Source organism: Platalea leucorodia (genome assembly GCF_965183815.1).
Source record: "Platalea leucorodia genome assembly, chromosome: 2".
NCBI lineage: Eukaryota > Metazoa > Chordata > Aves > Pelecaniformes > Threskiornithidae > Platalea > Platalea leucorodia.
The window spans coordinates 94,199,437-94,213,874 of NC_138824.1; the positions used below are offsets into that span (position 1 = coordinate 94,199,437).

Here is a 14,438-nt window from a genome sequence, read left to right on the forward strand (position 1 = left end):
GAGTGTAAGCCTGCAGTGATGCTGGATGTCCCTGTTTTTGAAGAGAGTTGAAGTTCAGAAAATATTTCTGCCTCAAAACTATATGTATGTTTTCCCAAATTCACTCAATTTTGGAGAAAATACAATGTATTTGCTTGTTAGGCCTTCTTGGTTAAAAAACTATTGGGAAATATAAACAGGATTTCTGCATGTGACAAGATAACAAGAAACTTTGAAAACAGGAAGTCCTCAGGGCACAGAAAGATAAGAAGCGTGCAAGCATTTTTCTCTCAAACATCAGACTACTTGCTTTTCAAAATTATTTTTGCAAAATAAAGCGCTTTAGTTTTCTGGAAGAAAAAAAAAAAAAAAAATCTATGAACCATCTGATATCACAGTTGATCTGTACGTGTGGCCATACAGTGAACTATGCTTACAGATAGACTGTGAAGAAATGGGAACCAGATCCTGATTATGCCTGCCAGGAGGCACTAACCTGTATCTTCCAGCTTTGTAATTTTTGCACACTTTCTTGTAGAATACCTGCTGCTGTCTTATGGATTAATAGCTCTCATGAACCACAGAATAATACAGACTTAAATGACTGAGCCCATTACATACTGTGTTCAAGAACAGGACAGAAACAAGTATACCTATGTGTTTCACACAAAAAATGTCATACTTGTAAGAATATCCATACGACTGGTCTAAGTTCTATTATATTACATTTTTACACTACTTAAAAATAACAAAAAAGGAATGAATCTGTACAGTTATAAAGTTACAATTCATGTTTAAAATAAAAAACAAAATCCAGCCCTTATCAAAAGAAAAAAAGCCTATTCTGATAAATTATTTTAAAGCAAAGCTATTAATTCAAACCAAGTCATTAACCACTTACAAATTCTAAAACATTCTGTACGTATCGTCCTAAAATGTATTTTTGTGTAAAGTGCTAGTTGATTGTTACATTCCACACCTAAATAAATTTATTTTGGTATGAAACAAAAAATAAGAATATATTCTGGATAAGCCAAAATATTATCCAATGAACAACAGATACAGAGATGCATTCAAATTGTTTATCACAGAAAACTCACGTCTAGTAGCGTGTGAAGATGCTGATCCTGGAAAACACTGTGAAGAAAATCTAAGTCTTTTTCACTGCAGTCTGTAAGTGCATGAATTTCTTCCAGGCTGTCCAGCACCTGTGAGACTGCTCCTATGGGGCAATAAACAGGAAAAAAAAGAAAGAATAAAAATCAATAAAGCAAAGACTCATGGTAAAGTGAACTTTGGAAAAGGAAACTTTCCCTTCATCTGGTACAACTGGAACAGGAACTTTAAAAAGCTGAAGTTTTTACAGGAAAACTCACTGAATAAACTTTACATATATCAACAGTGCCCATATATAGTGTAATTATACACAAGAAATGGTTCAACTGAAGAGAGGTTAAAACCTGTTCTTATTAAGCTTAGCTTTGTTCTATTTTAGCCTGGTTTCCAACGACATCTTATGAAGTTATTTGGATTATCTGCCCAAGTGCCTGTCCTCACCATTCTCACCCCAACCTTCTCTTTTTTCACTTTTTGAACTGCTGGCCAATTTCAAATACATATTCCAAATCAGTAAAAATCTGAAAGAACAAACGCTCTCACAAATTCTTTTAAAATCAGTATCTGGATAGAGGAGGGAAGAGAGCTAAAGACCTGACTGCCGTGTCCTCCAGAGCAATAAAAAAGGCTGTAACATGAGCTCCGGTTTTTGTTCTGTTTGTTCTGCTTGCCTGGTTATCTCAGACCCAGTTATAGCACTTGCTGCCTTTTGACCAGTGGATTGTTTTGGGTCATAGGAAGATAGGGATGATTCTTATATGGTGTAACGGTGAAAAGAGAAGTGAGGGATATGCGGACAAAAAGGACAAACAGTAAGTATTATGGAAGGTGGAAGCCCATGAGGAGAGTTGAACTCACAGCAGAGGAGGATACAGAAACACAACACAAATCCATAGTAAACCAGTCCATATTGGTTCCTTGTGGAACAACTTGTTTTAAAAATCAGATATCAGTGGTGGCTGCCACTTGTGTGCATTACTAGAATGCTAACTTTGGCTTATCTAAACACCCACAGCTCACGTCTTCAGTTTTTCCACAGTAGAATAAGCATCTGGAAAGATTGTAGCATATCCAGCGTTAGTCTGCAAAAATGCCGGTGTCTGACAGTGAACTGCTGAATGCTTTTTCATAAATAAATTCTTGATTCTGGATATAGAATTCTATACATTCTGTATTTCACCAATTTCTCCTTAATACATTTATTCTGTTTACTTATTCATTTGCCAGTGTCCTTTTGTCACGATAGATAATATCTAAAAAAACGTTACATTTCTTGAAATTCCATCCTCCACTGTACGAACAATTCTTATCAGCCTTCCTTAACGCAAGCCCTTTTGTAATCCATTGCATTTTCAGAATGTAATAAAAACAAAAAACCCAACCCCCTCTTAATGACACAAGGAAAGAAGTTAAATTCACTTATTTCCCTAAAAACCTTGAAAAACAGGAATAAACATAACAAAATACACAAAACCAACTATACAAGACTTGTGACCTCATGGCTTAGAAGGACAAATAAGTTACAAGTCTAGAAACTCTTGCATCACATTTAGTACAAATCTCAACCTAGGATTCTCCTCACAGTTCCTTGTACACCAAGGTTAAGAACAACAGTATTCCCCTCACTCACAACTCATGGCTCAGGAGCAATAAGAATTCCTTAGTTCTCTCCCATTAAATGCATCTGACTACTTATTTCCAACTGATGTATTAATTTATGTTCCTTTAAGAAAGTCATGGCTGGTCAGCAAAGAAAACTAATGGTTTGCTTCATCGTAGTTGCAGTGCATGGGGTCAGGTGCAGTCCATCTTTGATAATGAATAATGGTAATGAATACTTGGCTGAAAGGAACTGTCCATACTCCTCTGCCTGCTCCACAACTTCCACGCTGGGAGACAGAGTAGGAAACCTGAGAAAATATGGGGACTGGGAATCCTCTGGTAAAAGCATGGAGAGATCACAGCTAAGCCTCAAAGGCAAGAAGAAGAACATTACTTAGGGACCCAAAATGGACTGCACTGAGTTTCTTGTAACATTTTCAGTATGTCAGTTAAAGGTTGATGAACTTAGAGATCTTCAAGCCTGAAGAAAAGTGCTTGATTTTCAAGGATGCAGTTGGCAGAAGGAAATTTGTTAGAATTCTCTTTTAATTTCTATTCTTGTCATGCTCAGAGTTTAAATTATTTTCTTTTCTAGCAAAACTTTGCTTTCTGGGTTCAAAGCCCCTTCTGTGTATTTGGAGTGTTTAAGGAAAGCTCAAAAGGCTTGGATATCTTAAGAGTCTCTAATACTGCTCAATGTTGCTCATAACCACTAAAACTTGAGCCAAAGCCAGAACCAATGAGAAGTTGTCCTGGTTTCAGCTGGGATAGAGTTAACTTTCTTCCTAGTAGCTGGCATAGTGCTGTGGTTTGGATTTAGGATGAGAATAATGTTGATAACACACTGATGTTGTAGTTGTTGCTGAGCAGTGCTTACACTAAGTCAAGGACTTTTCAGCTTCTCATACTGTCCTGCCTGTGAGGAGGCTGGAGGTGCACAAGAAGCTGGAAGGGGGCACAGCCAGGACAGCTGACCCAGACCGGCCAAAGGGCTATTCCATACCACATGGCATCGTGCTCAGTATATAAACTGGGGGGAGTTGGCCGGGGGGCAGCGATTGCTGCTCAGGGATGGGCTGGGCATCAGTCAGCAGGTGGTGAGCAATTGCACTGTGCATCACTTGCTTTGTATATTATCATTATTATTATTATTTTCTCTTCCTCTGCTGTCCTATTAAACTGTTTTTATGTCAGCCCATGGGTTTTGGGTTTTTTTCCAATTCTCTCCCCCATCTCACTGGGTGGAGCGAGCGGCTGTGTGGTGCTTAGTTGCCGATTGGGATTAAACACAACAGAAGTATGTTCAAAGTTGTCTGCAGTGCTGTATTATTGTGAAACACTGAATGCTCTGGATGACCACATTATTTATTTGACAGTATTACTTACTTTGGGAATTTTATTTTGTGGAATACTTTGAGGTCTTTCAAACAGAAATAAGTTCTGTTTTTTAATATTTGCATCTCAAAAACCTTTTGAATATCTGGGAATTCCAAAACATTAAGCTTTGTTCATTAGGTCTTTTTACTCCTGTCCATTGCTCACATCGAATAGATGGCTGTAAAAGAGAGTTTCCAAGAATATCCTTAACAAATCTGATGAGAAGTTCTGACGGTGACTTTGCTAATCCCTCAAAATCACAGTTCTACTTTATGTTTTTTACCTACAATCTTATGCTGTATCTACTGCCATGTCTTTTCCTGCATTTACAAATAATGTGCACCTGCATGAGAAAATGGCATAGTAGCAATATATTGACAGCATGTTATTGCATAAAAAAGTGATAGCACAATTCTACAGGCATTTTTGTGAACACTTAAACTCTGTTACAGACATCTAGTTAAAAGCCTAAGAGTACCTTTCAGAAGAGTTTTAAATACAGATAAAAGATACTACATAAAATAAAATTAACCAATCTTTACGGCACACCTGTCCCTAAAAAGATTCATATTCTATCATATTTAAGCTAAATTTCTCACCTTTGGGGAAAGTGTAAAAGCACTCAATATTTATAATTAAAGCTTGTATCTGCTAGAAATAGGATTTAATCTCTTTTCATCATTGCAGATGCACCCATTTTAGCCTCAGCACAGATGATAAAGAAAGGACTTACGTGAGTTATTATACAGTCACACAATCTAAAAACTCAGATTTCTCATGGTCTGTAGCAGTTACAGACAGAATCTATAAATATAAAAATTAGAATGATACATAAATATTAGGAAGCCAGGAAAAAAAGAAAGTTGACTAACTTGACTGGCTTTGTTTGTTTTTTAAGACTCCCTAGAGTAAACTTTGTTAGAAAATGCTGTTTACTGCCACAGAACTTTCAAGTAGCCCCAACCACTTAGGTGAGATAAATCTAACCCTGCACCTTAAGTTACTATAAAAATATATACACATACGATTGCGCAGGAAAGGTTGTAATTCCAGTGATACAAGTAGAAGACTCTTCTTCACAGTAATAGTAACAAAATCTGCACCAAACATGGTTCTGTGAGAAGACTGTGGTAACTGTGGATCCTACTGTAATTGCATATATGTTCTCAGTGTGCAAATAAGCAGTGATATTCTGGGCCCTGCACACAACCTTGTCTTTCTTGTATTCCCATAAGATTACCTAAGAAAAGATGGCTGCAACTATTCACAGTTCCCTTGGAGCTGACAACTCTGAAAAGTTGAAAAGTATGGGCTATCACTATATTAAAAAAAAAAAAAAAAAAAGTCAGAATGCTTATGACAGTCTTCTGCAGTCAGTACTAGTACATGAAATGTTTTTATAGTTAGTGGAATGAATTCTTAAGGATGATACCAAATTGCTTCTAAGAAGATGGACATGAACTGAGTAGCTTTCTGCACACCGAGGCAGATCTAGTACTTGTCAGTTAGACATGTTTGCTTTATAAGGCAATAACTTGGGATTATTTCTTCACCCAGTGTGTAGTCAAAGTTATCATAGGTATTTCCTGCAGGTTCTGTTCCCTCATTTATGGAGATGGCCATTCAGAAATAGTTCTCTCTTACAGCTGAATTCTATCTCTAGTCTTTGTAGTTCTCATACAGTGCCCTTAATAGCACCTGAAGGTGGTACGGACACTGGGTCATCAAGTCGAAAGTAGACAAAGCTTTGGTAAAATAGAGTGCTGTTATTACACCCTGGCATCTAGCTATTCTAATCTGCAACAGGTGGTTTGGCTAGAGAAACTGAACTTTAGAGCTAGGTAGGAGTTGTTCACTTCTCCCCAGAAGAGGAAAGAAGAGAATAAAAGAGAATAAATCTTTAAAATACTATTCCAAGAGTTGTCTACATATTCTCCAATAGTAATATGTCTCCACCACAAAACACCCCAAAAGTTTGCTTTTCTGAGGCTCAGCAAACAAGGCAGGTACAACCGACGACTTCTCTTATGCAGCAGGCAGTACAGAGAATCACCAGCTTCTTTTCCTGCAGCAGGGATCTGTGACAGTGTATGACTAAAGAGTGTTCAGGTAAGAAGACTTCGATCTTGCTGCAAAACACAAAGACTATATCCTGACTACAAACACATTCTGAGAGGGGGTAAAAGAACTCTTTGTTTTGTTTTTTTTAATATTGACTATTACGAATGCCCATTAATGTCTTGGTCAGCCATAAACGCTCTTCTGAGCAATGAAAACTTCGAGAGGAAGCCTGACCTTGTTTAAATACAAAACTATAAAACCGTGACCTTTTTGCAAGTCTTCTGCAATTAGTATTCCAGGAAATGACTCTGCAGAAGACCTCATAGCAACCATTATAATAATAGCATATTTCTATTAAAGAGACACTGACAAAATCTAAACCCCTTAGATTTGTAGAACTGTATAAAATTAACTATGCCTTGAAGATTTTACAGTGGTTTGTAAATGACTAACCAAAGCTTAGCTGCTATATTCGCAATTTCTCTATGTATCACAATTCAATACTTATGCCAGTCAATCTACAATCAACACAAGCTGATTTCTCTCAAAATCACCTCTTGGCTGCCTTCTTGTGTGCAGCTGCTGGAATGAAATTAAAAAACAACCCTTGCTCTCAAAGCACAGGCATTTCAGAAGGTAGGATTTACATTTCACTTTGTTTATGAAGAGGTCTGAGGCTAGCATGTACCGCAAGGACAGAAGAAAAAACATCAGAAATTGTTAGATTTTAGAGAGAGCAAATATTAGAATGACTAAATGAAGTCACTGGATACAATCTCATAAAAAACAAGCATGGGAATTATTATAAACTGCATTTTTTTCAGAAAAAAATATAAATACTGTGAGATTCTGATAGAGCACATCTGGTGCAGTGACAATGAGATAATTTTTACCAACTCTGTAATGTGACATTCAAGTTTCATGGATTTTATTTTTATTTTTCATGTATGTCAAATAAAACAAAGATTCTTTGCTTCTGCTTTAAGACTCCAGTGACACTTATACCTTTAAATAACCTATTTAGTGGTAACTGTATAAATCCATGCCTCCAGTAGTTTTGTCTTGCTGGCATCTGATTACGATACCCTAAAAGGCATAATTGTTTAACACATTAGGTAATTAAGCACTATATCAAAATGCTGTGGAAACGAAGGGGTGTCTGTCAGCTGAGGCTTTGAAACCACAATCATATGCATATTTAAAACTGTTCACTTTAGCCAAACATGAAAGTCTAGGCTCAATATCAGCATAATTATAAAAAAATACTATGCCCACGTTATATACAAGGCGAAGTTTGTCTTAGTAGCAGTGGACAGGAGTTAAAAATGTTTAAGAAAGAACATCTCTATTTCCTGTTGGTCCTGTAAAGAAAATACTAAACATATGCTTTTTCCATTAAAGGCGAGAAAAGAATCTTTTACAGAGACAGGGCATTTCCACTACTTGTGCTGATGTTACTTCTTCGATTAAGAGAAAGCCAACTGAGGACCAGATGCTCTTCATCACTTTAAAATACATCTGCAAGAATCACTGGAGTTGAGACGCCTCTAACCTCACGCAGTAATTTGTTGCTCTTTGCTGTTCACTATATTCCAGAGCAACTATCTCTGTAAGGACAGATGACAGCCAACACGCTTATAATCGTTTAAGATAAGGTGGGAGATACATGTTTCACATACATACACACAGTGTAATTAAAAAGAAAGGCAAGTAAGGACTCTATCCTCCTCAAATTTGAGCTATATAGTGTTTAATTACTTCTTTCTTCTTGAACAGAAACCAAACAGCCAAGTTTAGACACTCTCTAAAATTTACAAATAAGCTCCCTTACAGACACACAGTTCTGTGAATGCTACTGGGAAGCAATTAAGACAGTAATTATATATATACACACACTATATAAATATATATAACAATCAGGAAGAGTCTAGGGAGAGAACTAGCAAGATGGAGGTTTATGGAGACTACAGTGAAACTGCAGAAAGAAGAGAGTTGGTGTGATGAAAGGGTATTGGGATTTACAACTAAATTAAAGAAGGTATGAACACCTATGGAATACAAGAAGGGAAAGGCAGGCATGTAAAAGAGAAGAAAACCAAAGGAAATAGCTGCAGGAGAGAAAAATAGGGCTAAAGAGGAAAAGACTAAACAAAGAAAAAAGAAAGGGGCAGGGGGAAGAGAAAACAAGAGACAAAGTGTCCCCAAACACAAGCAAGAATGCAGAGGACAGTACTATATGTGGAAATACAAAAAAGGAGGGGGTGAGGGAGAGAGAGGAAAGGAGGGGAGGGGGGGGAGAAACTGATGCTCGATTTTGAAGGTAGTCTTTGTTTTGTTTTGCATGCACAGGGGCACTGTGTGTATGCATGTCTCCAGCTTTCTCCTGTCTCCATACTTGGGACCTTTACACAAAGTTTGCCAATTCCTTTTCCCAGTTATCTCTCACTGTAAAACTAGCCACAAATATGACAGAAGGTAGTCTAGTGTGGTCGTAAAGGAATTTGTAGTGAGAAGGTATTGTTTTTCAGTTCAGATGGGCACCTTACAAGTAGCACACTCACATGCAACTAAACAAATAACTATTTTAACAAATGAATGCCCTTCACTATTACTGCCTTAGATACTTTCTTCCTCATTGCAAAAATATATGGAATATACTTCTGACCACTATGAGGGCAGCACATCCTATCAGTCAGTACGTTTGCTGAAGAAAGTCTCTACATACAAACAAAAAACAAAAAATCAGTGGCAGAGGCTCTGTATGAGAGTTCTTTTTTCCCCTACAACTGTACAAAAATAATACTGTTGCAGAACTTTTATATAAAAATCTACTGAGTTCTCACTCTCACACTACTGGACAGGCATTCTGAGATGGGGAAATAGGGGGACAAGGAATAGCCCCCACAACCTGTAAGGTCAAAAGAATGAACCAAACAACAACAACAACAACAACAACAACAAAATCCATGACTGATCAGAAATGGAGACATGGACATACATCTTGCTCCCCTGTCCTAGGACGGAAGAAGAACTGTTAGCCGACAAATCTTAAAATGCTGCAGGAAAAACCCCACATTTTATAGGCTGTATTTTGAAAATCTGAATTTGTTGGTTTTGAAATGGTTGCGGTTTGGATCAAAGGGTCTAGCATTTCACACCTTCTCTGTCTAGCACAGACTGCAAGTTTTAGAAGTGCTTGCGCTTTCAGTCTCTCATGAAGCGTGCAGCTAACTAGCAGCAGAACCTCCTCCCTACATGTCAATAATATTCCTTCATTAAGGAGACACATATCGGATAGTTATTTAAATCAGGTGAATGCATATACACAAAGCATATGCATATATCGTATATCACATCAACACAGAATGATCAAGAAAATTCATGCAAGGGTATAGCAAGAAATTAATATATGACTACTACTACAGTATATGTTTACTGTTAGGAGAAAAAAGCCCATTAGTCCATGAAAATATTACTTTTGGAACTAAAACACAAAACCAAAGCATTTTATCCTTTATTAATTTCATGAAAATTAGATTTTATTTCAGTTGTGTTGCAAATATTGAAAACAAAAAAAACCAGGTAATTTTAATACTGCCTCTAAATTAGAACCTTCAGAATTCCCTGGAAATCATATTACTTCTAGATAATTATACTTTCAAAGTTATAGACAGATAGAGTCAAAAACATATGGGCTGTTTTTCTTGAACAGGCAGTATTAAAACTGGAAATAGCAAAGAGAAGAAAGCTGATTTTTAAACATGCAAAGACATACACCATAGCTGAATGATACGCCTTAAAGGAAAACAAAGGGATACCTACTTTCTGCTGCTAGAAGTCCTAGTAGGAAGGCAGCATTTGGACAAACAACAAACAGTATGAAGATTTCAGAACAAGCGATTTATAAAGCTGCAACCTAGCACACTAGTTTAGGCACAAAATAGTACGAACAAACTGACAAGAACCCCCTCCCTTTTTTTAATATGGTTTCTATGTGTGAAGCAAATGGGACTTGCGGACTGGGATGGGAGGAAAACAAACACTTGGCATTGGGAAGGTAGCACATGTACGCAGTGTTAGGTAATACCAGACTATTTCCAACATTGGTTAAACTATTTTAAAAAACTCATGGCCAAAAAATGATTTCAAGTAAGAATATCGTAAGAGGTGAACAGACAAACTATTTCAATATACTGCAGACAAAGCGTAACATCATATTAATCAATATCCTTATATTTACTAACTAGAATTTAGCAATATTAGATTGAAATAAATTCTTTTACAAAAGTTTCAGTGAGAACCATTATGAGAACCATTTAGAAATACAACCACTTTATTTTTATTAACAGTGACTTTATATACTTAGAAGTTTTTGTATTTAAACATACCAGAACAAAGATTAAATAGCTGAAAAATCATGACGATAATAATGGAGTATTGGAAACACTCAAACTCATGATCTCAAAACTGATAGTCAGTTATACCTGTAATACTAGATAAGGAATTAATAACAGTAAATTATAAGATGAATGTAATTTGTTTTCCAAGCACTTATACTTAAAAATGTTACACAAGACTCTGCAAATATATACAAAAATCAGTGGTAATATTTGCATAACAACAGCATTTTTTTTTCTTCCTCATGTTGATGAGACTGATTGTTTTTAGGATATGAGCTTATATTGCCCATATTTCATGGAATTGAAATCCCATGAAACTACTAACCACTTACTAACTTGTGAGTGAAGCTAGTTCCATGTATGTTGGAAACACTGATCTTACAACTTGGCCATGCATTTGCTGTTTGATCCCACTCTGAAAGACTACCAGATTTAGCTTTTTTCCCATTACTTCCAAATTTGAAAATCAGGATCTCATACTGTTAAAATTTTCTCATTTGATATGACAATATAGATTCTAACAAGATAAAAAAGAACGAACATTTCAATTTACATATAGCAATCCTGAGACAAAACATCAAAATGCACTTATAAAAATACCATATGACATTTGTGCCTTGCAGTTTGAGAAAACAAGCTAGAAACACTGATGTAGACTTAACGTGCCTGCTTTCTGTGCAATGCAAAAGTATACACCATTACCACAGAGCTCAGAAAGCACATAAATGTTCAGGAAGTACTGCAAACAGTGCAATTTGTTAGCCTAGGCTACATAAGCACATTTGGTCAGTCAGACTGCTATAAAATATGCTGCTGTACTTTCTCTGTGGTTAAACTGAAACACAGCATTATAAAATGCCTTACAGGAATTTAGAATTGTTTGCAGCAAAAAGCTACTCTGAAACTTGTCGGTCACATTTCAGAATATGAGCACTATAAACCAAGCAATTCAAGCAGGCATTATAAAGTCCTTTAACCAAAAGGTAAGATTTGCTTTAATCTAAAAATCAGTTACGCAGTTTTCCAAAGACTATGGACTATCCATGATCTCTGACAAAAGAGAAAATAGATCACCCAGAACAAGCTGTGGGAACCAAGAGTTATTAATACACTCTGCGTGAATGAAAGGAAGATGTGTACAGAAAAATCAGTTACGCAGTTTTCCAAAGACTATGGACTATCCATGATCTCTAACACTGACTCAGTAGTTCTGAAAATGTGGCTACAAAAAGGTTTTTGGAAATACAAAGTTATAAAAAACCTCTTCAATTTATTGGCTTTTCTAACTGTCAGCCTAAAAACCTAAAGATCCTCAATCTACTGAAAACTCCAAAGTAAACGAAACAGTCTTCCTGAATTCAGCTTCCCAAGTCAAAACATCAAACAATTCCACAGCCTTTCCTTGGGCTGCCGCAGAATGGGGGGCTGAAGAAGCAAAAGGAGGAAAACCGGAAAGCTTTACACTGGTGATGTTCATTCTTCAGCCTGAAGCATTGTTATCGACACACTTGAAAATTATACCTCCGTACTCTCCGTCAGCATATGACACAAGCAGAGGACATCCTCTGTCTTGATCTAGTGTGCTGTCAGGTGATAGGAGAGCCAGGGAGGGTCGGGGAGAGGGCAGGGAGTAGGGTGGGGAAGGGCAGCAGAGAGCAAACTGATTGTGAATTTCTCTAGCACCTAATTAATTTCATGGTCCACTTCAAATACCCTCTACTGGGCCAATTTTTCTCATGTGCCAGATTTCGCCTTTAGGGTTGCTGATTGCTAACTTCTGATTTATATTTGTTTCAGCATATTAAAAATACCCAAAACATTCACTGCCTTGGGAAATTAACATTTTACAACATCATGAAGACAAGCAACCTGAAAGTCAAATGTTTTACATTCTAGCAAAAAACATTTGCAAGATGCTTGTCATTTCAGCTGTTTAGTGGCTTTACTAAAGAAGTTACTGAACACAGCCTATCAGCAGTAAAGTAATATTTTAGTTTAATAAATATTTACCTAATTTTTCAAATAATTTTAAAAGCCTCTATCGTACTCTCTCAAAATTCAGCAAGACTGACTTCTGCCATGTTACCAACAGAGTGATAACAGGATTAAGTCCTCCAGAGGACAGTTGCTGACGAAAGAGAAAATAGATCACCCAGAACAAGCTGTGGGAACCAAGAGTTATTAATACACTCTGCGTGAATGAAAGGAAGATGTGTACAGAAAAATACCTGGTTGACTTTAAATGAAATTTATGTGTGTTCATTCCCATCGAATTTAGTTATGCAACTTGCTGACCCTGATTGGAAAGCTCTCCGACAAGAATATCCTTTGTGATTCTGCATCTAAGAAAGTCATCTGACTTGCTACCTATAGTGCCTTCATATCCTAGGCTATTACTCTGGTAGTAAAGGAAGATGCTCAAAGGGTCCACGTTCACTGAATTCTGAGGAAGAACACCTCTAGATTAATCTGGAAAAAAGAACTGAAATGTTCTGTTTCTGTGTTTAGAAAGACCTGGAGGAGAACAGGATATAAAATTTGCATAACCTAATAAGCATTTACATTTCTGCATCTTTATCTCAGTAGGAGTTCCACATTTGCCCATTTCTGACAAGTCATTTAATTTTAATGGTAAGCTTCATGAAATTTTATGGGAGGATTAAATAGGCAGCAACATTTAAAATATTAAATGCTCTTCATTAGAGTTTATGATCTAGAATAACATAATGAGATGTTAGGAAGGAAACTTAAATAACCTTAAGATAGTCAAGCTTCTACTGCAATTCAAGAGTTTTATGTCTAATTTCTATAAACTAGTTCAGTTTAGAATCATCACAAGAGCCTATCTTAACAAGCCAGAAATATTTGAAAACTTTATTAGTGTACTTCTGGAGGAAACAAAATAGATTTCCATATCTAGCAGTTCAGAAGCTGAAAGTTGCAGTATCTTTACTTGCAAGCCTCACTGTTTATCCTGTGATATTAAGTATTTTATCAGCTAATGGAGTTGGTCACAGAAACGTCATGAAAACTACCCACTTAGTATGGTTTCCTGATCACTGTGATCTCCCATCAGTGAGATCAACAATGTTATTTTAGAGAACAACTACGCTTTACTGAGAAATCCAAGCTATTGTTTCAGTTATTTCAGCGTTGAACACAAGATAACAGTGGATCCAGCACAGATATTCTGTAGAATTTACATGTGTACTGGATTCATGTATTCTCTGAGCAGAAAAAATAGAACTTGTACCTTTGCTGTATACTAATATCTGTAATTACATCATCCTATGAGGAAGACACATGCCCTGTTGACGTGAGACTGAAACTGGAAAGAGGAACTGCAGTTTTTAGATTAGCAAAGTAGTCACTGGCCTATTCATTTTATTGAAGTGGGGGAAGTAGCTGGAAACAAAAATTAAAGCACTGCAAGTAATTCTGGGTGAAGTAAAACCAACTTATTCTTTCTTTAAAAGAATATATGGATCCTTACTTACAAGTACATCAAGTATTCAAAAGCTGGCTGCCTGAAGTTAAGCCATGAGGCTGTGATTACCTATTTGCAATAAATGATCTGAGATTCCCATTCACTTCTGTGGAAATTATGAGCAGTGTGCATTTCTAAGGACAAAGCAATCTTTTAAGTACACAAACTTGAATTCCAAGAATTGAAATTCAAGAATTTCAACAAAAACATTGCCCCCAATTCCTATATTAATGACACTGAAATCACTTATAAAAATTACTTGCTCATATGAAAGAGTAGAAAAGGAACACTTAACATATGCAGTCAATAAGTAATTTTCTCACCTATAAAATATTGGGAAAGAAAATTATCACACAGCAGTTCAGCACATGTAATTAAGTTCCTGAAATATCTTCTAGTAAAGTCAGTGTATAGCT

At 36.4% G+C, this 14,438-nt stretch overlaps 1 protein-coding gene across 2 annotated transcripts in view; it reads right to left on the reverse strand.

The window, feature by feature from the left end:
- CASK (calcium/calmodulin dependent serine protein kinase) overlaps window positions 1-14,438 on the reverse strand; it is a gene marked incomplete at its 5' end in the record, with an annotated part of 227,593 nt that overhangs the window by 62,512 nt on the left and 150,643 nt on the right. For both annotated transcript variants that reach the window (XM_082337801.1, XM_082337800.1), the window contains one exon: window positions 1,080-1,201. In XM_082337801.1, the coding sequence (XP_082193927.1) occupies window positions 1,080-1,201 (122 nt within the window). The remainder of the gene's footprint in view (window positions 1-1,079; window positions 1,202-14,438) is intronic.